The 24,674-nt window shown below is 38.4% G+C and overlaps 1 protein-coding gene across 2 annotated transcripts in view; it reads right to left on the bottom strand.

Moving 5' to 3' along the window:
• Positions 1-24,216, bottom strand: part of EIF2AK4 (eukaryotic translation initiation factor 2 alpha kinase 4) — a 36,759-nt gene extending 12,543 nt beyond the window's left edge. The window contains exons 1-27 of one of the 2 annotated variants that reach the window (XM_058025519.1): positions 24,064-24,216; positions 22,308-22,423; positions 21,670-21,772; positions 18,957-19,130; positions 18,021-18,101; positions 17,432-17,580; positions 16,992-17,107; positions 16,168-16,325; positions 15,227-15,762; positions 14,733-14,842; positions 14,038-14,195; positions 13,283-13,695; positions 12,469-12,538; positions 11,269-11,352; positions 9,924-10,046; positions 9,373-9,477; positions 9,086-9,143; positions 8,335-8,414; positions 6,530-6,631; positions 5,892-5,942; positions 4,648-4,884; positions 3,981-4,056; positions 2,219-2,340; positions 1,773-1,822; positions 1,521-1,689; positions 907-1,023; positions 450-515 (exon numbers count right to left, since the gene is read on the bottom strand). In XM_058025519.1, the coding sequence (XP_057881502.1) occupies positions 450-515; positions 907-1,023; positions 1,521-1,689; positions 1,773-1,822; positions 2,219-2,340; positions 3,981-4,056; positions 4,648-4,884; positions 5,892-5,942; positions 6,530-6,631; positions 8,335-8,414; positions 9,086-9,143; positions 9,373-9,477; positions 9,924-10,046; positions 11,269-11,352; positions 12,469-12,538; positions 13,283-13,695; positions 14,038-14,195; positions 14,733-14,842; positions 15,227-15,762; positions 16,168-16,325; positions 16,992-17,107; positions 17,432-17,580; positions 18,021-18,101; positions 18,957-19,130; positions 21,670-21,772; positions 22,308-22,423; positions 24,064-24,216 (3,777 nt within the window). Of the gene's footprint in view, positions 1-449; positions 516-906; positions 1,024-1,520; positions 1,690-1,772; positions 1,823-2,218; positions 2,341-3,980; positions 4,057-4,647; positions 4,885-5,891; positions 5,943-6,529; positions 6,632-8,334; positions 8,415-9,085; positions 9,144-9,372; positions 9,478-9,923; positions 10,047-11,268; positions 11,353-12,468; positions 12,539-13,282; positions 13,696-14,037; positions 14,196-14,732; positions 14,843-15,226; positions 15,763-16,167; positions 16,326-16,991; positions 17,108-17,431; positions 17,581-18,020; positions 18,102-18,956; positions 19,131-21,669; positions 21,773-22,307; positions 22,424-23,770; positions 23,852-24,063 lie in introns of those variants that run through there. The other variant, XM_058025520.1, reaches the window with a different exon arrangement.
• Between the last annotated feature and the right edge of the window lie 458 nt (positions 24,217-24,674).

Below are 24,674 nucleotides of genomic sequence, written 5' to 3'. Positions count from 1 at the left end.
CATCTGACTTTCTAATTGTGGGAGTAAGACATGTGTCTTTTTTGTTTGTTTTGGCTAGCAGGCTGTTTTTACATAGTGGAGTTGAGGAAAATAATAATAGACGCAAGTCTTCGACTACCCAGAAGTTAACTTCAACTCTACGCACATTCAACGTTTGCAGACAAGTTTTAAAAAAAGTTTCTCTCAGTTTTCTTTATTAAATATCTCTCTGTAGTATTCCATTTACCCTTTTTTAGTTTTATTACCCCACATGTTTAGAGAACAAGCTGCAATACTGACTTTCAGAGTGAACAGAGAATAAAGTCAGACCACTTGCAAAGGGATTGACCTGAACAGCACATGTAACAGGTTATTTTTATTCCTCTGGCTGATTAAATTACAAAGAAAATAAAATATTACTGTCTTATGGCAAATTACAGGGAAATTAGCACTGAATTAAGATCACTTACACTAGCTGATGTGAGAGAAAGATTACAGAACTTGGCTTCTACTTCTCTTTTAGTTAGCTTTTCAGTCTGCAAGAAAAACAGATTAAAACAACATTTGATTGTGTTTAATGCGTTACTGTAATTATTCAAATTAATTTCACTTATATTCTGTGCTTATAAAGTATAAAAGACCTTACTGATATTAAAATACACTTTAAATTTAATTTTTAAATGTTTTTATTGACTAGCCTGTCAGTTCTTGATTAGACAGCTGAATAATTCTCTCATAAATACACATTCAAGAATCATCTTAAACCATCCCAATCCAGAAGTAACAAGAAAGTAATTAATCTACATTTACAGCCCAAAGCCAACCTTTTTACGTATCAAGAGTATACTCCTGGTTAGAGACAGCCCCACAAAATAGAATATTCTACAGAGATGATTACAGAGGATAGGTTAGTAACTAATGCCTTACCACAGCATCATAGAGAATGATGTAGACTTGATTGAGTTTGTCCTCTGGTATCCCACAGTGCAAAAGTATAGCTTTCAGTAAGGCAGTGTGGTTCAGATAAATACTGTAATTTCTTTCCTAGCAAAGCATAAATAAAAAAAGGAAGAAAGAATGAAAAAGCCAAGTTTTACTTGCATTCTGTTTTCTTAAAAAAAAAACCCAACCCCCACAAAACAAAGAGGCTTCCAATACATTTAATAATAATAATAGGTCAAAATTAACTTCAAACCATTTCTTTCACTACCTTACCTTTCATCTCTAACTAAAGAATGGCAAGTCTTGTCCCATTCTACAGTAATCACTTGTCTGACAGAAGAAAGACATTATTTCAATGGTACTATAAAGGATTCAGTTCTTTCCTTTGCACATAAACCTACGCTTCATTTTAAGTTTACCTAGGAAACACATCTTTTATCACAGTGTTCTCTAAGTGACTATAGATTAAATGTGAAAATAGTTCTGTACTGGTTAAAGTTAAAGGAAGTATCCTTTTACAACACATCAAACTATATATTGAGTTAAATTAAAATTTTGGGTGGAAAAGAGGGGAAAGGGGCTGATTATAGAGAATCTACCTGTAGCACTGAAAATTCTTGAATGATTTCTGAAATTGCATAAATGGTTTCTGCTATAGGCAAAAAGCTATTTCCAGTAGATGTAATGATGTCAAATGCACATTCTAGGAGTTCTTTGGGATGGCAGCGGTCTAACTTCCGAGGTCTGAAAACTCGCTCTATACAGTATCTGAAGGAAACATTGAACAATGCATCAGCCTCTTCAGAAGTCACTGTCACAGTCAGTGCAAATACCACCCCTGCATCTCTTACCTTTTCAAGTTTGAGATGTTATTTCTAGCTACAAATCTTGCAAAAGGAATCTGAAAAACAAAATACATGAAAATTGTTGAAACCAAAGAGTTGATTTGACTGAGCTCTGCAACTAGAGGTGAATTATACTGTGTAGTTACACTTGTACTCTCCCAAGGGTAATATAATGCTTAAAACACCTGACATAGCCAGGTAGTATTGATCTAACCATCCTTATGCAAGTCGTAAATGAAAACATTATTTTCACCTATGTTAAAAAAACAAACAAACAAACAAATGCTATTTCTTCAAAATGTGGCCAGGGCTCCAGCTGTCAAGAGGAGGAGAACAAGAACAGACATTGAAAGATACTTCAGCAGCCAAAAGACATGTAAGCTTAAACCAAATTGTACCGCAGCACCCTCCAAACCCTCTGAAGCTCTGCCTGCAGAGATGATGCCACTTACTCTGAGGTCGTAAGGAAGCATTACCAGCATCCCACTGTGATCCATGAAATATGAAGCTTCATTATGTTCATATAGCTTCTTATTTCTGGGCATCAGCAGTGGAGTATGCAGCTTGATGGCTCCTGCACAAAACCAGAAAACACTATTATCTCTCATTTCAGAAGAACACCTGCTTTTTACAAGTTCCTGAACATCCTTGCAGGGCATAATTATGTCAATCCATAAGTGGAAAAATTACATTAAATGTCCTTAATGGACTTTCCTCTTCCATATTTAAAGAAAGAATGTAAAATTTTGTTTTATGCCTATGCTGCATGCTCCTTGGGCTCAGCAGGGAGGCCACAGAAGAGAGAAGTGCCAATTCCACAGCCCAGCAGAGTCTTTACCTTGCCCTCCCTCTTTAAACACCACCTTTCACAAAAGCAGGCATACGAAACAGATGAGAAACTCTGCAGTTACCAGTAACAAACCAATTCTGTTTTGGTCTAGAGACATTTCCATATAGGACAAATTTTGTTCGGACATGTCGCATCCTCTGTCTCAAAAACATACTAGAAGTGTTTGTGTTTCATTTTTAAAACCTCATGAATACCTTTCTTTTCCTGGCTACATTCTGCAACCATCTATCTGCATGAATCCAATCTTCACTGAAACCTAAATATTAATCATACCACTTATTATTAAAAATAGTTTCCTGTTTTAATATTTGATTGAGAATCACCAGAAAATTTATTTAAGATTAACTCAAATTAGTTGTTAAATCAACATTAACTTTTAAACGAGAAAAGAAGTGCCCCAGATAGAAAGAAATTATTCTAGCCATTACAGATGTCAGACACAATCTAATGGAAAGAAATAAATAACCAATCCCCATTTTTTTCGAAAAGCATGAAAACATTTCAGTCCTTAAAATTTCCCAAATCTGTCAAGCTTTAAGGAGCAATGGGAGAGGCAAACCCATCCTTGACTTTGTATTTCGCAGCTTCTCACTCTTTTGTATTGCCAAATTTTGGTCATGCTTAATCAGATTATGATTTACTTGGAAAATGCAAAACTTCCATTTCAAAATGCAGTATTTTTATAAAAAATATTATCATGAACACCTGTAAGACAGCACAATTTATAACATTCCAAGTGTGACGGTGGCTGCATAAATTTCCTTCTCAAAAAATAATTTTAAGTGAATACTTTTAATAATGACTGGATAGATTCCTGGAAAGGAAAATGAGAGACTATTAAATATCATGGCATCAGCTTCGGCTCAGGAAGCTCCTGAACAGCAAAGCATTTCCAAGAATACACCACTGGAAGTACCCCTCCGTGCCTGCTTTGTTTCCATGCTCTCCCTTATGCTCTTCCCATTCTGGCTGCCCAAAGAGAGGTTACTGTGCTCCACGGATGCCTCATCTCCCACCACAGAACCAGCCCTGCATTCAGATCCACATTCTGTGTAACAGGCTGCGCCTCTAAAACCTCACACAGATTTATCAGAACAACCATGTACATTCGAAAATATAATTAAGACTTTCACTCTTCTTTCTGTAGAACATGTAAATAATTCAGATTTTATATTAGCAGCTATTACTGGAATGACAAAATAACAGGAGAAAACATCATAAAAACGTCAAATGATCAACCACTGAACATGTTTTCTGATTTCTCTTACAGAAGTAAATCCATTCCATTCTTTTAAATCCATTCCATCTTTTAAATCCATTCAATCACAAGAAAGGAAATGAATGACTTTTGTAAACACACCCACCGTGTCTTTTAAATATCCGGCTGACAATGTCACATACATGCTGCTGTATCTTGGCTGCCCAAATAGAAAAACTACCCTGAAACCATCACAAATAAAAAGTACATATATAATTCACACGTGATGAACACTCCATGTAGGCAATCAGTCCATGTAATACAGGTAATAAACATTCTGCTATCTCATCCCACTACAAAAAACTGCAATACTTACATATTAAAAATAACTACAGCTATATGTAGCATTATTGTACTGTGTTACCTTTAATTTCTTTAGATTTAGAAAGATACAAGAGCTGATAAACTAAGAAAAATCAAATCAATTAGAAAAAAGCATCCAGGGTCAACACTTTCTGCTGACAACCAGTCAACCATTAATTTGACAGGAATTCAGAGCACAGAAAGTAATCATCTGGACATAAGCTTAAAGCTCTAGCTGCTACAAACACTGCTGGTTTCTTCACTGAAGAATGAGGCTCAAATGGGAAGCAGCTATTGTAACCCACACAGCAGAGACTACAGTTTTAAGTGGGAACCAATGTAAAGGCGAATCTTGAGATAATGCAATTCACTCAGAAATGCTACAGAAATGCTTACCCATATAAGCATGTTTTTAAAAAACTCAACACAGGGAGAAGCCAAACCCACGCCTCCCCTGAACACCTACAAACCTTCAGCATATCACTGTCATAAGTATAGTCTATTGCTGGAGATATTCTCTGTGCAAATATCTGACTCATCATGGTCCGGTAGGCCTTGCCATCCACGTTTGCCAAGGTGTGGTGCAGGACTTCATGGAGCTCAGACTCTTCCATTTGGGGTGGTGGAAGATGTTCACTTTTTAACAGCTCCACAGCAGTTGGTCGTGCTGCAGGATCATGGTTCAGGAGCCACGTAATAACCAATCTCTACAAATTAAATCAAAATTTTACAGATTAGAAACATTTTGCAAGGTAACAATATTCGCAACAAACTTGGTAGTTACATCAATTCGATAGCAAACTGTGGGACTCTACAGGGGAAAAACCAGCAGAATCTGAATCTTTGGCATGGACATTATTTGCTTATAAATTATTAATAACTTTTATTATAATCTGAAAAATTTACTAAGCCACACAACTTATTAGAAACGTGCCTCCTGGGATGACAAAATATGTAGTATCCTTTTCCTTTGTTGTTCCATGGTATGCTAACTCACATCTTTTTATCAACAAAATCAAGAGAAAGTTAAGAGGAAAAGCAGAATTGCATGCATGAAATCAAAGATTTGAAAGGCACAAGTGTCAGAGCAGGAGGAATCTCCCTGGCATATTCCAGCGAAAGGTACAAAATGGAAACGTTTTATGGTACTAGTAACATGCAGATTGCTGTTTTAAAAGCATAACATACTAAAAGTTAATACTAATGGTCAACAAAAGAGTTGATTAGCACAAGGATAAAGGCACCTGGATGGTCCAGGAAAAGATTACACTGCTCCTTATCACTTCATTACTCTGCCATGGAGGCCTCCAGAACAGCTCTTGGCAGCTCTGTCAAGCTTGGAGCAGCCAATTGAGCTTTTGCACATCTCCTTCTGCTGTTTCTTTCAAAAAGTTTAAGTAAAAAGTTAAAAAATTTAGCTCCCATTTCTCTGAGCATAAAAAGTTAAAATTGTCTCTCAGAGCTTTAAAGATGTGCCAGTGAATTCTAAATTTGTTCATGACTGTGCTCATAGAATTCTGTAGGTAAATATATTTAAATGTCATCTTAGAGTATTCTTTTGAGGTTTTATTTCCTTAGTTTGTTCTAATATCATGTAATAAGAACTTGGCAGAGAATACTAGGTGGGGAATTAAGTGGGAAATTAAGGGGCAAAAATTATAACTAATGTTTTCTGAGAAGGAATACCTAATAGTTAAAATATATTCAAAATTACCTGCTTTGCATGCTTGACTTCATCAAAGTCCTTAGGAAATACAATCGCAGGCTAACAAAACAAAAACCAAAATCCATATTTGAATTTTAACAAGCAGTCCAGATTGCTCTGATTAGTCTTACTTTTAAATTCTACATATTAAACAGAGAAACAAAGCATTTCCATTGCCCATAAAAAAAAAAAAAACCAAAAAAAAACAAAGAAACCAATCCCCACATGGCAAATTAAATTTATTTGAGGAGCTAAAAGGAGGATGAAAGCTTTGATGTTTTGTTCAATGAAAGTACAACCCATAACCACAAGCATTTACCAACTACAAATAGCAACTCATTCCTGAGAAAGGCTCACCAGGCCTAAACCTAAGTATACTGAAGAGACAATTCCTTTATCTGACATGTAATAATTAATTTCACAGACAGAACACAGACTGATGGCATTACCATTAGAATCCACAGTGCATTAAAGGAATGTCAGTGCACCAGCTCCAATTGTATTCTTCACCTTTCATTATATGTTTTACAAACCTTGTTTTTGAGCACTCCCTATGGCAACATTTTTGCTATATTTTGCATCCTTTTGCTTCTCTTAACAAATTATTTGATGCATAGAATTAGTATGTTTCATAGCTGTGTACTCACCAGCCTTAGCTGACCAAGAACAAAGATCCTTTCGGATGCAGTATTCATAGGATGATAACACATTTCAAAGAATATTATACCTAGGCTGAACAGGTCCACTTTCTAAGGAAGAAAAAAATGAAAACTTGTATGTAGTACCTATCAATTCCCTGAAGACAAAAGTAGCAGAGCAAAAAAATCCCAACAAACCTTTAGGTTAAATTGAAAGCTGAAGAAAAGGCTGGGTTTTTTTTCTCTGTCTTTTTTGTGTTTTTAAAGCTTTTTTGTTAGAAGACACAATCCATTAAGATTTGGTAGACTTTAAAGCCTTCTATCATCACAGCACTGCTATGAATAAATGATGGTTGCACTTGGGTTGTGGTCAGCAGCCGAACAGCAAAGTGAGGAGCAGATGTTCCTCAGGGGTGGGCACTGGGGCTGGCACAGTTTAACATCCCTGCTGGTGACACGGACAGTGGCACTGAGAGCAGCCTCAGCAAGGGTGCTGGTGGCACTGAGCTGTGTGGTGCATTGGCACGCTGGAGGGAAGGGATGCCATCAAAGGGACCTTGACAGGCTGGAGAGGTGGCTCTGTGTGACCCTCATGGAGATCAACAAGGCCAAGTGCAAGGTGCTGCACATGGGTTGGGGCAATCCCAAGCACAAATACAGGCTGGGCAGAGAATGGATTGAGAGGAGGAGCCATGAAAAGAACCTGGGGATGTTGGCTGACAGGACTCTCAACATGATCTGTCAGTACACTCACAGCCCAGAAAGCCAAACATCCTGTGCTGCATCAAAAGCAGGGTGATCAACACGTTCAAGGAGGTGATTCTCTCAATCTGCTCCACTCTCATGCTATCCCACCTGGAGTGCTGCATCCAGCTCTGGGCCCCCAACATAAGGAGAACATGGATCTGCTAGAGCAGGTACATGGAACAAGTCCAGAGAGGGCCACAAAGACGATTAAAGGAACGGAGCACCACTCACATGAGGAAAGGCTGAGAGAACTGGAATTGCTTAGCCTGGAGAGAAGGTTCCATGGAGACCTCAGATCAGCCTTTCAGTACCTCAAGGGGACTACAAGAATGCCAGAGAGGGACTTTTTACAAGGCCACTGAGTGACAGGCCAAGGGATAATGGCTTTAAAATGAAAGAGGATAGGTTTAGACCGAATTTTAGGAAAAAATTCTTTACTGTGAGGGTGGAACAGGTTGCTCAGAAAAGTTGTGGATGCCCCATTTCTGGAAGTGGTCAAGGCCAGGTTGGATGGGACTTGAAGCAACCTGGTCTAGAGGAAGGTGTCCCTGCCCATGGCAGGATGTTTGAACTGGATAAGCTTTGGCGTCCCTTTCAATCTAAAACATTCTATAATTCTATGACTCCCACTTTGAAAACATTTCCTTGCTTTGTCTCTGCATATAAACAGGATTATCTTTGATTCTCTGCATATAAACAGGATTCTCACCTCCCACAATCACAGTCTAGAAATCCAGAACAGCAGTTTACACTATATTACCTGAACTAAAGGTAATATAATGCATACTATATAAAAGGTAAGATTTCTATCCTATTCATTTACAGAGGTCCTCTATCATTACATGCTTTCAACTTGAAGTTGCTTGCATCTAGTCATCATCAAGCACAGGCAGAACAATTGACTTGCCCACATCGTTCTATCCTTGGGTTCCTCTTGAAGGAATGTTTAATTCCCAGGAGTCAACGACATGCTGTTCCACACTGAATTCATATTGTCAAGGAGGAACGGCCCAAATCATACCTGCTACATCTTAGATTCCTTGCTACCTCTTCATTACTGACAATACCTGATTGTATGTAGATTTAGTGCTTCCTTGGACCTCTGGGCTGACGTACAGCGCGGTGCCAACCATCCCTGTCAGGTTACCTGGGTGGCAGAAGATGAGAGCACCAGTTTCAAGGTGGTCAGAAAGAAATGCAACATCCTTACCAAGAAAAAGCTCGTTCATGTTCTCTAGGTGGGAGTGCAGTCCTTACTGAGAGAGACCCAGCTGAAAACACCTTGACAAACAGACAGTTCTTACCCTCACAGTTCAAGTATCCATGTCTGTCTGTAGTAACTAAACCTATCTATTGCTTTACAGACTTGTACTAGGTCAGTACACAAATGTTACAACTGAACTTCACCGCCTTTACATTTGTCTTTAAACATACCATGGACTAAGGTTCCCTCAAAATACCATATTCAGACTCTAGCTGAAATCAAACCAATCAACCAAGGACACTGAAGTCCTGAAATTTTCCTATATAGGCAAGAGAACACAAGTGCAGATGGAACAGATATACAGGCTCTCTCTACACCTCACCATGAGGAAGGCATTGATCTAAGGCAGAAGGCCAGCAGAGGAAGCTAACTGATTCTTAGATAAGAGGCAAAACTGCCAGATTATAATATAGCTACCCAACTTGGGTTATATCTCTTAATAAAGAGAAATTTTATTTTCAAAGAACAAATGGAAATTTTAACAGCCTATACAAGACCACAGAATATAAATGCTTGCTTAAAATAATTTATAACAAGTTGCAGTGTAAACTAACCTGATGGGTCAGACACAGCAGAACCATCCGAGAGATTTTCCTCTTGTTTAGAGACCACCTGAAACCAGCAAAACAGACATATTGTAAATGACACAGGAAATTGGCTGCTCTTGTCATTTGGGTTGGCACTGCATGGTTTAATTCTAGAACCTTAGAAATTTAAAAGAAATTGATGGCATTCTCAATACATAAACATTGTGGTCATTTAACTTATGTTTTTTTGGTTTTTTTTTCAAATTCAAAAACCAAATTCAAGAGTTTTTTCATTCACTTTAAGCTGTACTTACTGCATTTGCTGGATAATCTGTAGCTAAACCAAAATCACCAATTTTCACATGATCATCTGAATCTAAAAAAATGTTCACAGGTTTCAAGTCTCTGTGGATCATTCCCTGTTACAGGAAGAGAATAAAAAAAGACCCACAGAGTGTTAAAGAATAAACATTATTCAAAATAGAAGTCCTTATAATGGACTAGAAAACCATACTACATACTTTTAATACAGTTGGAGACCTACTGCATTAACCCACTAAAGATCAGTCTTGAAGACAGACTACCATTTGTAGCCCAGAAGCCAGAAACAATTTTCAGTGCTACCAGATATCTAACAGAATGTTTTTAAAAGATGGTCAGATTTTTATGACTAATGGGTAAAATCTGAAGTGGTTTATTATAAAATTCATGTTCATGATAAAATATAATAAACCCCAAGAACCAACTAATAACGGAAAGGGCAAAGAGAGGAACTTGCTAATGCATGCCCCAAGATGAAGAACCCAGAGAGAAAGAGGCGTAACACAGATATTTTGTACAGGCCATGACTATGCTGTTTGCAGACCTTCTCATGGATGTAAGCTAACCCATCCAAAATTTCTCGGAAAAGCCTCCAAAGCCGACTGGTGTCTTCATGTAACCCTTGGTCAATAGTGTCCCTCAATGTGCTTTTTTCACAATATTCCATCTTCAGTTGTGCATACACAAGGGACAAAGGGAAGAAAGAAGAGTTTTGTTAATAGAAGACACTATCAGAAACTTGTACCTGTACACATATTACTGCCTGGGCTCAGGGGCAAAGAGTATCACCAAAAAAAAATTAAAAATCAGCTATTTGGAATTCTCCTGAGAGCTGTCTTTTAGCTACAAACATGCATTCACTTCTGGGTCCTACCTCATTTTCTGGCACAACGGTATGAGCCTGCAGAATAGCATATTCTCTAACATAAGCATTAACAACAACGTGAAACCTGCCAAGCCATAGCATGTGATAAAGCCAAACCACAAAGAATGTCTGGTTTTATTGCACTTGGTGTCTTAACTGCTTTTACTATGAATATACACAATGCACAAAAATAACCTTATTAAAAACTAAATTCCATCTACTTGTAGCTTCCTTCCAGACAAGCTCTAGCATTAAGTGCATTATAAAAGACTGCACACCACCACAGGATAGTTAGCTATGATATACAGCTACAAATAGTTTCTGCGAGAAGTTGACTAACTCCCAACTCAAAGGAGGTGTCAGTAGAATAGCATGAAGCTGCAACTCTGCAGGAGTTTAATTGTGTGCCTACTGTTAAGAGCCATACAATGGGCTTTACAGATTACTGCTTTCTATTAAAATAAAGTGCATACACAATACTGTGCTTTTGAAGAGAATGAGGAAGTTTTCACATCTGTGAAACACAACTTTCTCTCAGGAATTCAGCATGGTAGACTTCAACTCCACACAGGGAATTAACACCAATTAACAACCAAACCGAGGAACAGCTGGAGTGTTGGGTATTGAGATGGATATTCTCAACAAATAAGCACATGGCAAAAGAAGCTTTGAAAGCCACAGACTCAATGGCTGGCTGGTTGGGCTGTTCTATGGTTAGACCAGGAATTGCCAACTTTTAGTTGTACATGAGCAACACCATTATCCCATTACACTCTATGGCAATACCAAACTTTGTTCTCTCCAGGCACAAATATGGAGCCTTGGAAATCACAACAAACCACGTGCACTGCACAGTGCCTTCCACCAGCTAAGCCTTCAGAAAACCAGTCTAATGCAAAAACAAGCACTGAACTTATCTGTTTGCATTTTTAAAGGTCATTACTTCTCATGAAAACCAGCAACTAGCATCTGCAGGTTGAAATAAACTGTATCCTTTCATGTGAACACCAGAGCACATTTGTACCTGAATGTACAGATAATGCACTGTCTGAACGACTGCTGTCCTGTCCTCTCCTCCATGGCTGTTCTTTTCATTGCCTTCTTCATTCTTTATCACAACAAAAGTAACAGAACAGTTAGCTACAGGAAGATGTGCAGGCTTTTTTATTACATACTACTGTTTTTTAATGGCTGGAATACATTGATGAGAACTCAGCTTCTATAGTTTGAAAAAGAGCAAAATAATAGAGTGAAATTTTGTAATACCATTGCATCTAAATAAACTAGAAAAACATGTGTGGCCAATTCTCAAAGTGAAAATGAATAGCATTTTGCCATTATTAGACACTGAAGGAAAAGAATTCTGGAAGAACTAGATGAATCCTAAATCTCAAGCTTTGTCATATTAAAAAAAAGAGAAAGATAAGATTTGAATAGTAGTAGATAGAAAGCTTGCTTGATAAACAATGCAACCCCCACCCTCAACCAACAATTTTGGTATGGTGTGTATACATATACATATATATTTAGAAAAGAATGCACTGCCATATTATTAAATGATATACTGAAAACCTTTGCTTGCCAATGTACATTATAACAGAAAGAGGAAGGAGATGCAGCTTTAAATAAAAGCATGTTACAGATCATCAGGGTTGGCAGTGACATACTGAAAATGCTGTAGAAGAGTGTGAATTAGCTTTCTAGTGACCAGTGCACTGACTGTCCACAGCAAGTGCTGGGACACAATCTTAAAATCAACTAAAACCTTAGTCATTATACTGACTTCCCCTCTCTTTCAGACTGTTAGCAGTATGCATTTTGTCTGCTGTAAAAAGTTGTATATGAGCAAATATATTGGTTAAAATCATATAAAGGCAGAACAGAATTTCAACTGAGAGATGTAAGACAATGTAATCCATAACTGTTAAATCATAAACACACTGAAGTGTTAAATTTGCAACAACCTGAGTCATGACTAAAAAAACCCCATATTTAGTTCAATAAACACTTCAGGAAACAGAATCCAGATTAGCTGCATCAGACTGATTTCTATGGGATGCAGCTCACAATGGCACAACACTTACTCTAACAGACAGGTTAGAGGTTAAGGTTATGTTTCTGTAATTACAGCAGAAGAGAAATAAAAGCTCTTAACTGACCTGTTTACTTGTCAAAGACTATTTTATTTTATTTTCATTTTCACTAACTTTATCTTTACACTTACTGGAGAATGACCTTTACTATTTTCATCTTCATTTTCAAAAATTATTTCGCTTTCAGAATCTGTGGTTGGCCTGTTTAAAAACACAGAAAAAAAAAAAAACAACCTCAAAAGTTCTGCATACCAAATAATATTTACTAAAGAATTTGGAAATTATTTTGGGGGAGGAAAAAACCTAAGCTTCTGCTGAAGACTTTCTACAGACTTGGAACAAAAAAGCAAAACAAAACAATCCCCAGAAAACCATCCTGCTTGCAAAGAAACACCTTCTTCGACAGTCCAGTTCTAAAAGGGAAGGTATATGTTTGCCATCAGTAAAATTTAATTGCTATATCCAGCAAGCAGAACTGAGATAAATGTATTTAATTGCTTATACAAAAAAAAACACTGAGTGAGACAACTGAGCCATACACAGAGGAAGGTATGGAATACATTAATAAAAACCAAAACAAAAAAGGGCAAGTTTGATATTTTTCAATATTTGTAATATTTCTGTTTTTCTTCATTAAAAAAATTTATTCTCAAGGCTGGAAAAGACAGTCAAACATAAGGTAAGCAGTCATGCATTCCGGCACAAATAAGTAGCTTCAAGAAGTGTACATCAAAAAAATTTCCACATAGATTGACAATCCTTAGCTGGAAAATTTTCTCTTCCTGGCTATGTGACTGCTGGCACATACACTGGTTTTGAACAAGGGGACAGAATAAAAATGCAGCGAACTACTTCTAACAAAAGAAATGAGAATGGTAAGACACAAACTTGGAGAAACTAACTCTGCTCACGCTCCCTACAGTGCCAGCACTGAAGCCTACTTACAAAATTGAATGGGAGAACACGCCGTCACCATCATCGTCATCGTCGCTGGACTCCTGATCAGCTCCACTGAATTTGTTGCTGGAGGATCTTTCACACGAAGTGCTCCACTCAACTGAACTGGTCAAACACGGAGGGGGAGCATTAGTTTCCACATCATTTGTCTCCTCAGTGGAAAGGATGAAGAGACCAGCTTTGGGGGGCACTCTCCTTTCGTCAGTCGTTCCAGATGTTGACACAGTGGGAACAGGACTTTCATGTTTTTCTATCCAAGCATTGTAATACCTCACAATATTCTCATGGTTCAAGCGGGAAAGCAACGTCACTTCCCCCTTAATCCTCCGGAACTGCTTGCTGGTGGGGTTTATGCGAATACGTTTCACAGCATAATAGCAACCATCAAGCTTATTTCTCACCTGAAAAATTCAAATTAATCTAAAGTCAAATGCTTACGAATGCCTTACCAAGCAGAGCCAGAAGAATAATTTTTTTCACAAAACAGGAAGTCTTCCTTTCACCTGGAAAATGACTACAATCCAAATGCAAGGTTCCTGATACTGACAGGCTTCTCCCCAAACTCCCAGCAACCTCTCACAACTTTTCATACTATTCAATTCCAGATAAAAACCTCAACACAGGCACAGCACCAGCAGACAGTAAATAAAACCACGCAAACATTGAATATATTTTTCTGCTTCAGAGAAAACAAACATATCCTTACAAAGGTTTCCACAGAGGAAACCATTTTTATAACATACCTTGATGACTGCTCCAAAAGCCCCTTTACCAAGTAATTTTAGCTCTTCAAACTCATTGTAGTATCGTGAAAACTGTCTCTGTGTTTCTGTGAAGAATGAAGCACTGGATATCTGACTGCTGGGTACAACTGTCTCCATGCAATCTATACCTCCTGAATCTGCAATGAACACAAAGTTACTGTCACTGGCAATATGGGAGTAAGGTGCTAGGGACTGTCAAATAAGGAGCAAGGAGGAGGCTAAACGTAAATAATTTGAAGTGCAACTAAACCCTAAAATACAGAAGTGCTCTGCTGTGTAAAGCTCTAGTGCAAGTGTTAGTCTTAATACTGTTTTTAATTACTAACATGAATTATGCTGGACAACGGAATGATTTTAACAAGAACTTAAGAAGGAAAAGTCTCATAGGAACACCATCTTAACAAGGATAAAGTTAAATCTGTATTTACACCATGCAGGAGGTGGATGACTTTACAGGTTTCTTTAAAGCATGGGCTGCTTCTACAGAAGAAAAACAGTAGTCAGTCCACCTCAGCCAGTCTTGCACAGAGAAGGTGAAGATCACACTACCTTTTAAGTTAGTTAATGTAACACATTTGTGCAGTCTTGTGAAGCTGTAGCACAGGTCAATTTTTCTTACTGCAGGCATGCAGTTCACTTGCTTAGCAGAACATAGGAAGTACCAAGTTCCTTACCATCTAGATTTTCTTCAGCTACAGGTATCTTTATTCGTGGAATGTTTATAAAACTATGTTGTAGCAGCTGCTGAGGAGTCCATCTTTCTTTATCTTCCAAGCAAACACACCTGTTAGCAAACCACACAGAGAACTATTTCATGTCTGACATAAACGTTAGAAGGGTTCTTATTATACCTAAGAAATTATTACCTCCATCATTTAGGTGAGAATCAGAAGCAAGTAGACAGACTAAATGGCTTATCACAGTGATATACAGTTGGTGGGAGAGCACAGAAAAAGAGCACCAAACCTGCTCTCCCAAATCCCAGATTAGCAGCCTGAGCCACGAGATCAACCTTTTCTATAAAAACTACAACTAAAAACACAGGAAGACATATCTATTCTTTAAAACACTGTTAAAATCTTAAAAAAAATCCAAACAAACAAACAAACCAACCAACCAAACAAACAAAAAAAAAACCCAAAGACAAAAAGGAACGTGACAAACTTACTTTTCTAAAAAGTCTTGAAAGTCAGCAGGTAGATTGGTAGGCACAGCAACTGGGAATTCCTTGGTTGCTTGGCCCTGGCTGAGCGACAGCAGAAGCAAGCCCAGACGCCACACATCCCCTTTTTTTCCAGGTTTGTAGGGAAGACCATCCTCACTAAAGCGAACCTTGGTTTGCTCAAAAACATCAGCTTTGCAGATGTCAGCTAAGCGCTTGGAAATGCTGTAGTCTGTGACCTTGATGTTTCCTTCAGCATCTACCAGGACACTGGAAGCACAAAGGACCTTGTGCACTACTGAATTACTGTGCAAGTAGTCGAGAGCTGACAAGATCTGGATCACATAATGGCGCAACTGCTCAACTGGAACTGGAGTCTCTTTGTCCAAGTACGTGGAAAGGCTACAACCACTTATGTGCTCCACTAAAATATCCACCACAATTGAGTTGTCCCGTTCTTGGAGGTTCATACATTTGTAATGTACTATGTTTGGGTGATTTAGCTTCGCCAGTGAGTTGAACTCTGTTTCTGCTCCCTGAAGCTGGTAGAGAAACACAACATAACATGGATTTTGTCATATCTTGGGACACATTACTAATAAAATATGGAATACAAACAAAATACTTATAAAATATACGACATCATCATACTTCTCTGAGAAGGAAGTATTGTGCACTGGAGAAAGTAGAGCTTTGATTTTAACAGGTAAGCTTGATTCATTGTTTCTTCAGAATTTCCATATTTTGTTTACACATACTTGCAAACATGCTTTTTATTGTAAAGGAACTCCTGAATACCCCAACACATTAATTTTCTTTCATGCTTAGACACTAGCATTTTCAAGTTCATTACTATCCTCTTAAGCTTAAGATAAACTAGCAGCCTAAAGAAAAGCACTGAACCTCACCTAATCTTTATTAAGCCAAATGCAAAATATAGGTATTACCTGTTTCTTAGACTTCTCAATCTTTTCTATTTCATGAGTTGTAAGAAACTTTCCCATCTTTTTTTGCCAGTGCAGAACCCACTCATATATTAGAACAAAGTCTCCACCGTGAATTTCCAAGGCATTGTAGACAGATTTACCAAGCTGTTCATCTCTGCCTATACACAAGGGGAGAGAAGAGGAACATGGCTTCTTTTGTTTCTAAGGATTTGACAAAAGCTCCTGCAAATGCTAAATCAATACCAGTAAGCCTGTTTTCTAAAGTCAGAAACATAAACCTACTTACAACTAGACAAGACATGTATCTATCTAGTAACTATGGAATATATCAAGCTTGATGAGACTGAATGCTAGGTAACAGCACTCAAATGAAAGCAATCACATGTTGACAAAAAACTGCTGCACATTTTCAAGAATTTCAAGTTTTAAGAAATGAACAACTTTCCTGCTTAGCAAATGCCAAGTTCTACACATAGTAACACAATTGGTCATCCTCAAACTGCAAAATAATAGAATTTTCCATTCTCAAGAGACTTTCAGGCATCCACTTTCATCCATCCACTGAGGAAGTGCTATGCTGAAAATAAACAATGAAAACATCTGATGGTCTGTCCGTGTGGGCACTCCATGGAGGTCTTCCAACTCAATCTTCTGTCATGTCCTGTATGAATGTTTTTGCTAAACCTGCTGGTTTTATGCCATTGCTATCAGCAGCAATGGAAGGAAAGCATCCATTTCCAGGCCTGTGCTTATCAGTGGTTTCACGTGTTACTGAAAGCCTACCAAATGCCAGCATTTCAAGTTGCAATTGTAATTTTGCTTACCTAGACATTTTCCTTTATGGACAGTAAGCTGTCCAGCACCACTTGTGCTGAAGTTCAGAACTTCGTGATTTCCAGGGGACTCTTCATTATTACTAACAGAAAGCTGGCGTTCTCGTCTGCAATGTGAAGAGAACATTTTTCTCCAACTCAAAGATAGTATATTTAAAGTCAGGAGTTGAATGAAAACATTAAAACTTGGAAATGTACCAAGTTACCCACAGCACATAGCTTAGTTAAACCATGACAAATGAAGGTGGGGGGGGAAGGTGGCAGGGAAGAGACCAAAATGAACAGGTCAACATCATGGCACATTATTGCCTTCAAATTTCACTTTGTAATCTAATCTTTGCAACAACAAAAAAAAAAAAAAAAGAAGGAAAAAAGCAAAAACCAACAAGTAAGTAAATAAATCTAAAAAATCCACATGCAAACTGACGTACTTGGAACGTCCAGCTGAATTTGGTCGGTGTTTATTATTCACCCCATGTTCCAAACAGCTCCCATTGAAACGTGAAGCAGCTCTAGGTCCTGCAGTATCTCTCCTGTGAGAATCTTCTTGATTTGTCAGAGCAGCTATCTCCAAACGTTCCTATAAATCAGGAAAAACACCAAATAAGTGCCGGAGCCACTCCTATCATCAAAATCTGCAAGTACTTAGTTATTACTCTATGAAGTCATGCAGATCATAGAAGAAATATGTTTTCATAATAAATGTTTACATGAGGCCAAAGAAGAAGTGCTGAGTTTCAGAAAGGACATTTCAGCACTGACCATGGCAAGAATGCAAAAAAACTGGAAACATTAAATACCAGCTTTTTTCTGTCTGTTTGAAAACATCCACCTTGGTACACTCAAGATGCTAGTATATTCCAGAAATAAACCCCAGAAATAATCAAGAACCTATTTTAATTTAGATCTACTAGAAGCCCTGAATAAGCAAAGATGTCCAAGTACTTTTTACAAGTACTGTTACAGTACTGGGAAGAACTTACTGCAATGTTTGTTTGCACATCTGCTTACAAAGAATACCTGTTTGGCAATCTCCTTCTTTTTTCTTTCTTCCCTTTTCTCTTCCTCCCTTCTCTGAATCTCATTAAGGATTTCACGTTGCTGAAATAAAATTTCAGTTGTTAGAAATGCAACAGTACATGCAATGCAACTGCTAAAATCTTACCCTGCTTTAAAAGTAAAGAAGTTACAATGCTGATTTTTTGGAAGTTTTGAAAGGACTTGGAAGATGTCACAAGGATAAAAAAATAGAAGTCAAATTAGCTCTCCTGAGGAAGTTAATAACATCAATTGTATGATACAGGAAAATGGAATTGTAAATTACTTCTACTGCCAGACCCAACAATAAAGTTTCATGCACACACAAAAAAAAAAAAAAGACAGGGAGATAAATCCAGGTGACCTTTTAAAAACTGGAGCTATTCTATCCATATTACCCACAGAGTGGAGACTTCACACTACTAGCCCCTGTGAGACTTGGATGAATCCCCTCATTTCTACTGAAGGATATTGGTGGTCTGACATCTCTTTAGGTTAAATTTGTTGCTCTCTAGAGATGCCTTTCACAGTGAATGTTCCAGTCACCCTAGGAGTGAAAGAAGGTATGAATACCTGTCTGCCTGGCTAACACTTCCTAGTTTACAATGGAATGCACTTAACATGTACCTTTGCTTAAGCTTTTGTATAAGGTCCTCTTGATAAGGGATTTTTATAGGATTAGGTTTTATATAGATTAGGTTTGTTTCAGGCACAAATATTTCCCTGGGTTAAAACCACATCATTAAAACATTACAATTACAGCAGCTGATGGTTCATATAATACACATTGATCAACCCATACTGACAAGTCTGACAAGTTAATAATTCACTAAAACTCACCATTATGCAGAGTGATTTTAAAATCACAATTATGTTATTTTAAGAATATATGGTCATTCATACATTGATTTCTCTTACCTCCTGCTCCTCTCTTCTCTTAACTTCTTGTGCCTTACGCAATTCCTCCTGAGCCAATCTTTCCTGTTCTTTCTGATGGTTTTTTAGCATTTCTTCATGAAAAGACTTGGAAGGTGGTTTATTATACTCACTGAGAAATGACTGTACATGGTCAGCAAGTTCAAATATCATGACCTGAAAGAAAAAAAGGTACAAATGAAATGCAGAGTCAAATGATAGCCAAATGCTACCCACCCCAAAAAGCAACACAGCAGAAGCATGGCTGTCAATTTTGTTATTTATCAGGGAGAATTTATCATATTTCAGTATTATTTTGTCAGAACTATTTATTAATAAATTGTAACAGGAAAAATCCCTGACCACAGTAGCAAAGATGGCAAAAAATACTGAAAAACAGACAACCTAAGCCATCTTATTTTTCTAACAGAAAAGTGAAATTTAAAAAAAAATTTCTCATCTTCTTCTAGGCATAATTTTTCTATTCCCACAGATATGGGTTTATGTCATATGAGCTACAACAGAACAAATCCTTTGCCCTTATCTGTTACTGTACCTACTGCTATGAAATAGTAATTATTTCACTGCTAACCACAAATCCAGCCCTTCTCCCCTTTAGAACTGTAAAGCCACATAAAGTGCTCCATATTCATATAGCTACAACCACTAAAATAAGAACTGCACTGAAAACTCTGCTACATGGCTTGCCAGGTTGGAATCAATTTTCAGTCACTGTTTACTTGAACTATTGATGATCTATTGACCTGTCAGGGCTTAAGCTTTCAGCAGTCTAGTAGCATCCCCTTATGAGTTCAAGCACTCCACAGTGCTAAGAGACCATTTTAGCTCTAAAATTAAAGAACAGTACAGGACAAAGGCGCAGTCAGCAGCACCACTGAGCAGGATTTGCACGTACAGGTGGGAGATAGTACAATTTAATTTGGCTTATCTGCCTGTAACAGGGTGACATTTAGAAGATTCTCAAACACTGAATCCCCTGCTTGAAAGTAAGAATGAAGCCAGGAGGCAATTCAAAATAGAAAGAACACTACAATATGCATAAATCTGACATGTGCAACTAGATTATCTTTCCCAAGTTACTATTCAGAAGGCAAGGCAATCATTGCATGCACATATGTATTAAAAAACCCATCAAAAACAAGAGAAAATTCAATAATTAAAAAAAACACTGACAGTTTGCTCTTCAGTTTGAATAGGAGGCTGAAGTATTGTCAAACTTTCTGTATCACAGAATACAATTTAATAAGGAATACCTGTCAAAGTATAGAGAAAAGTTATCTCCCTTTTTTCTGATAAGGGAAAGTAATTCAGGATAGCACTGCATATGCCATTCATACAAAATATGTACCATACATGTAACTCACAACCACATCCACGCTTTGCTGGAGCAAGCATGACTCTCTTTTGGAAAATCAACATTAGGAAAATGTATGACATATTTAGGTCCTTTCAATGAGATCAGAAATCAAACTGGGACTTGGAAGCCCTACAGGCTAATAATTCTTGTGGTCACTTGTGAGCAGACCCAGTATATATTGCATGGTTTTGTGGTTACTTAGAGAATTTAACCCTTGTACCTCCTATGAATTGTCCATAGCACTGTCATTAGGAAAAAACAAACAGCAAATAACAAACCCCTGCTCTAAATTCCAGAATATTTTATTAACTGCTAATTTCCAAAGATATTGAAAAATCTGAGGAAATTCTTGGTTACTGAACAGAACGTATCTAGCTAAAACAATTATTGTGACAGTATCTGCAGAAACATTGGCAATCAAAATAAAAGTATGGTCTTCAAATGGCAAAAAGGCTTGATATGGCAGGAGTGAATGACAGATAGCTCCTGCTAAACCTGTAAATTTGACAGGCTTGGGAAACTGAAAGTAAAATATTACCCCACTTCAGCCTATTATAATGTCCACAGCTGTGTAATACTCACTTTTAAAAAGACAAATGGAGCTGCTGAAATGTGTTCACCTGCAACATTTCCAAATAGTGATAAGAAACATACCCAACCCCCTGTTATTACCAAGAATTCTTTGTTTGCTGGTAATTCTTTGAATCATTTCAGCCCTCAACAACAGCAAGGTATTGCTAATACTAAACATACCCAAGGGTGTATAAAATCCCTTAAAATAGATAAAAGGTCTAAGCTTTCCATGTTTCTCCATCTTTCCTTTTTTACCCAGTTACAGGGAAACTCAAGTATCACTACTCCTAAACACAGAAAAAAAAGGGACAGTGGCATGGAGTGACTCTACTAAAAATTGTTGAGTGGTATTGGAACGAAGGCCTCTTGCCCTCCAGTTCAGCATTAGGTGAACAAGATCACATGGAAAAACTCCCCAGGTAACCACTGTTTGCTTAAACAGATACGGCCTCTTATGATATTCAAATCAATCTGAAAAGTGCAGAAAGCTCTTGGTTTTACAGTCAATATTGCTCTTCATATTGCCAAATAACTGAGAACCTTTAAACCAGGAATAAAGCTTGCAGTATTTATACATGGATTTTGAGAGCATCCATAGTCTGAACTTTCATTAATGAGAAACATTCCTAAGAAAGACAGTCCCTCCTTCCCTAAAAGCAATGCAACTTACACTTCCAATGTGGATGTATTCCACAATATTATACCATATCATTTAGAACTATTTAGGTTCAGAGTATATTTCTCAAGGAAGTGAAAAGCTCTTACCTCTCCACAGCACTGTTTTGCTAATTCAGTTAGTCTGGATTTTAGTTCATTTATTTTCTCATTTGACAAGCCTTTTGAATTTTTTAGCTGTATTTCAGGAACTCTGTGAGACAGCAACAAAACATAAAAAAGTCCTCATTAGAAAAGCTGAGTGTAAAAAGCAACAGATTGTTGATAAAAACTGTGTGTGGAAAAAGGAATGGAGTTCAAAGTCATTTGGCAATTATAGTCAATGCTCAAATAAGCAGAATATAAACATTACATGTACAAGATAAAGTCAGAAATACTGTATTATATTCCCTATCATCAAATTTTCCGGTTGCAGATTACCTCTTAGTAACACTTAAGAGCAGAACTACCAAGAAACCCTGCACACTCTAGTAATTCAGTTCTTAACCACTAACTTTCTGAACAAGCCATTTAAAACATTACTAACATAACATTTAGACGTTTACAATTTATGTATCACCACTATACAGGTAACACAAACTCTAAGAAACAAACGCAAGAAATGGGTATCAGCTATATTTTAAAAATATTTAAAATAAAGTAAACAAGCAAAATGCCTGTAGATGTGTTATTTTAAACACTTTGCTACAGAAAGCAGAGAAAAAGGTTATAATTTAATGTTCACTTACGTATCAGGGTAAGTATGAGGACACTTGACCCACAGGTCAACTTTGGCATACACTTCATTAGCACCGGTCAATCCCTGAGGACGCAGAACTAAATTAATTTCAGGAGGCTGTCGTACCTAAAACACAAACCAAAACTTCTGATTGAAAAGCTTTACTTGCTTTTGCTTTAATGAAAACACGCAACTCTCAATCTGTATTATAGTAGAATACAGCTTAGACCATCCAAACCATGAAAAAAATACATTAATGTGTTGACATTAAGTAGGAGTGAACAGGTCCACTGACTATCATGGTTTATCCAGTATATTTTTACAATTTCTTTAGACAAGTGTAGTCACAGTCATTAGAAAGATAATTCAGACTGAGCAAAAATGGGGTTCTACAATAAAACTTTTGTTCTGCTTACTGTAAGACAGCAGTAGAAAAAAATAAATAAACTTAACACAGGTTATTTATATCACAAATTAAAGCATTCATTGTAAGGACAGCATTTTTCTTTAGTGTTTAGATTACTAACTCAGGCATTATTTTCTTTTCCAACATGGCAGCAGACCTTACCAATATACACCTTGCATGGCCAAACCAATGGACAGTATTTCTTTTTCTGTAATTGTTCTTAGTGTTTTGCCATAAACCAGAATTTTAACAAGCATTGCCTTCCCCATCCCTACCCTGTTCAAATCACCCACTCAAAATCAGAATAAAGTAAAATACACCCATATAAGTATTCCCAACTTTTTCTTTTCAATTAGGTTTAAAAACAAACAACAAAAAACAACAACAAAACAACCCAGCCCTTAGTACATGAAAAACAGGGAGGGAAGTAAGACCACGTGGAATAACAAATACAGCAACAGATGGCAACTATCCCCTTTGCTTTTCTAGCAAGGAGGAGAACGTGTCACAGGAAGGGGATATCAGGTATGACCTTCAATACAGAGTGAACACTTCTGGAAACCCAGCAAATTACTGAGAATGTTCTCTTCAATCTTCACAAGTAGAGAAGTCACAAGTTGCTGCAAAAAATTTAAGTTCAAGCCTCTAGCACAAAAGAAAGCAGGGGATATATAGCAGACATTCAAGACAAAAGAATGCAAAAAGAAACAGCAGTAAAAGTGAACGTGTGCAACAGAACAGGGACCATTATCTCCCGATACGGGAAAACAGTATCATGGACACAGCTGGAAAGGAAATATCAATTTGATGGGGACACAAAAGACAAATGGAACAGAGTCGTGAGTACCAGGCCTGAGCATTAACTAGCTGTAATTAAAAAAACCCCACACCTATAAAAATGAAAGCAAAACTATTATCATGTAAATAGGCGCACTGTGACAAAACCACAGCATATAATAACTATGTAAACATTGCCAGGTATACCGATGAGATTAATTAACTGAGCAGGTATGTAATTAGTAGATTAAGGAATGAATTGAGGCATTATTTAAAAGCCTGATAATTACTTTAAATGCAATTTACGAGCACAGCACTGATTATAGAGCGAGCGCTTTTATCTCGAGAATCCATCGCAAAGGTGGCCGGTTGCAGGGCTGAGGGAAGGACCACGGGCGGGCAGCGAGAGCCGCGACACGTCAGGCAAGGAAGGCACCGAGCGGCCCCAGCGAGGCAGTGCCGGCCGCGCCCCCGCCGCCGTCCGGCCCCGCTCCGCACCACACCGAACCCGCACCGAACCCGCACCGAACCCGCACCGAACCCGCACCGGCCCGGCCCGCTGTGCGCGAACCCCGCTCGCTACCTTCCAGGCCTGGCTCTGCCGCAGGTCCTGGAAGTCCTGCCCGTAAATGGACTCCAGCACCTGGAGCTCGTTCTCCTGCCGCAGCTGGTAACTCTCCGGCGGCTCCGCAGCGAGCTCCGCCGGCAGCTGCCGCCCGCCGCTGGCCCGGGCCATGTCAGCGCTGGCGGCGGGGGCGCGCAGCGGCCATGGCGGGGCCCGCCTGCCGCCCGGGCCCGCAGCCGGAGCGCGGCCCGGCACCGCCTCCGCCGCGGCGGCACCAGGAGGAGGAGCCGCGGGCCGGGCTGCCCGCGCCGCGTGGGGCCCGGTGCTCCGTCCGCAGGAACGGGCCGAGGGGGAACGGAGCCATACGGATCTCCGAGGGCAAGGCTGCTCCGCACGGGACTCCCTGCACCAAACAGTGTGGCCAAGAGCACTGTCCAGACTCGGGGAGACTCGGTGCCACTGCCGCTTCCCTGGGAACCTGCTCCAGACCAACCACCCTCTGGGTGAAGAACCTGTTCTAATGAGCTCCCACAGGATAGGCCTCCAGGTATATCTGCAGTACAGAGATACACAGCGAAGACAGTCGGATATTGTGTAGATTTTTTAAAAACTCTTTGTTATGACACTTT

Source organism: Melospiza georgiana, chromosome 6, assembly GCF_028018845.1.
Source record: "Melospiza georgiana isolate bMelGeo1 chromosome 6, bMelGeo1.pri, whole genome shotgun sequence".
Taxonomy (NCBI): domain Eukaryota; kingdom Metazoa; phylum Chordata; class Aves; order Passeriformes; family Passerellidae; genus Melospiza; species Melospiza georgiana.
The sequence above is the reverse complement of the archived record's forward strand: the minus strand, read 5'-3'. Positions and strand labels throughout refer to the sequence as shown.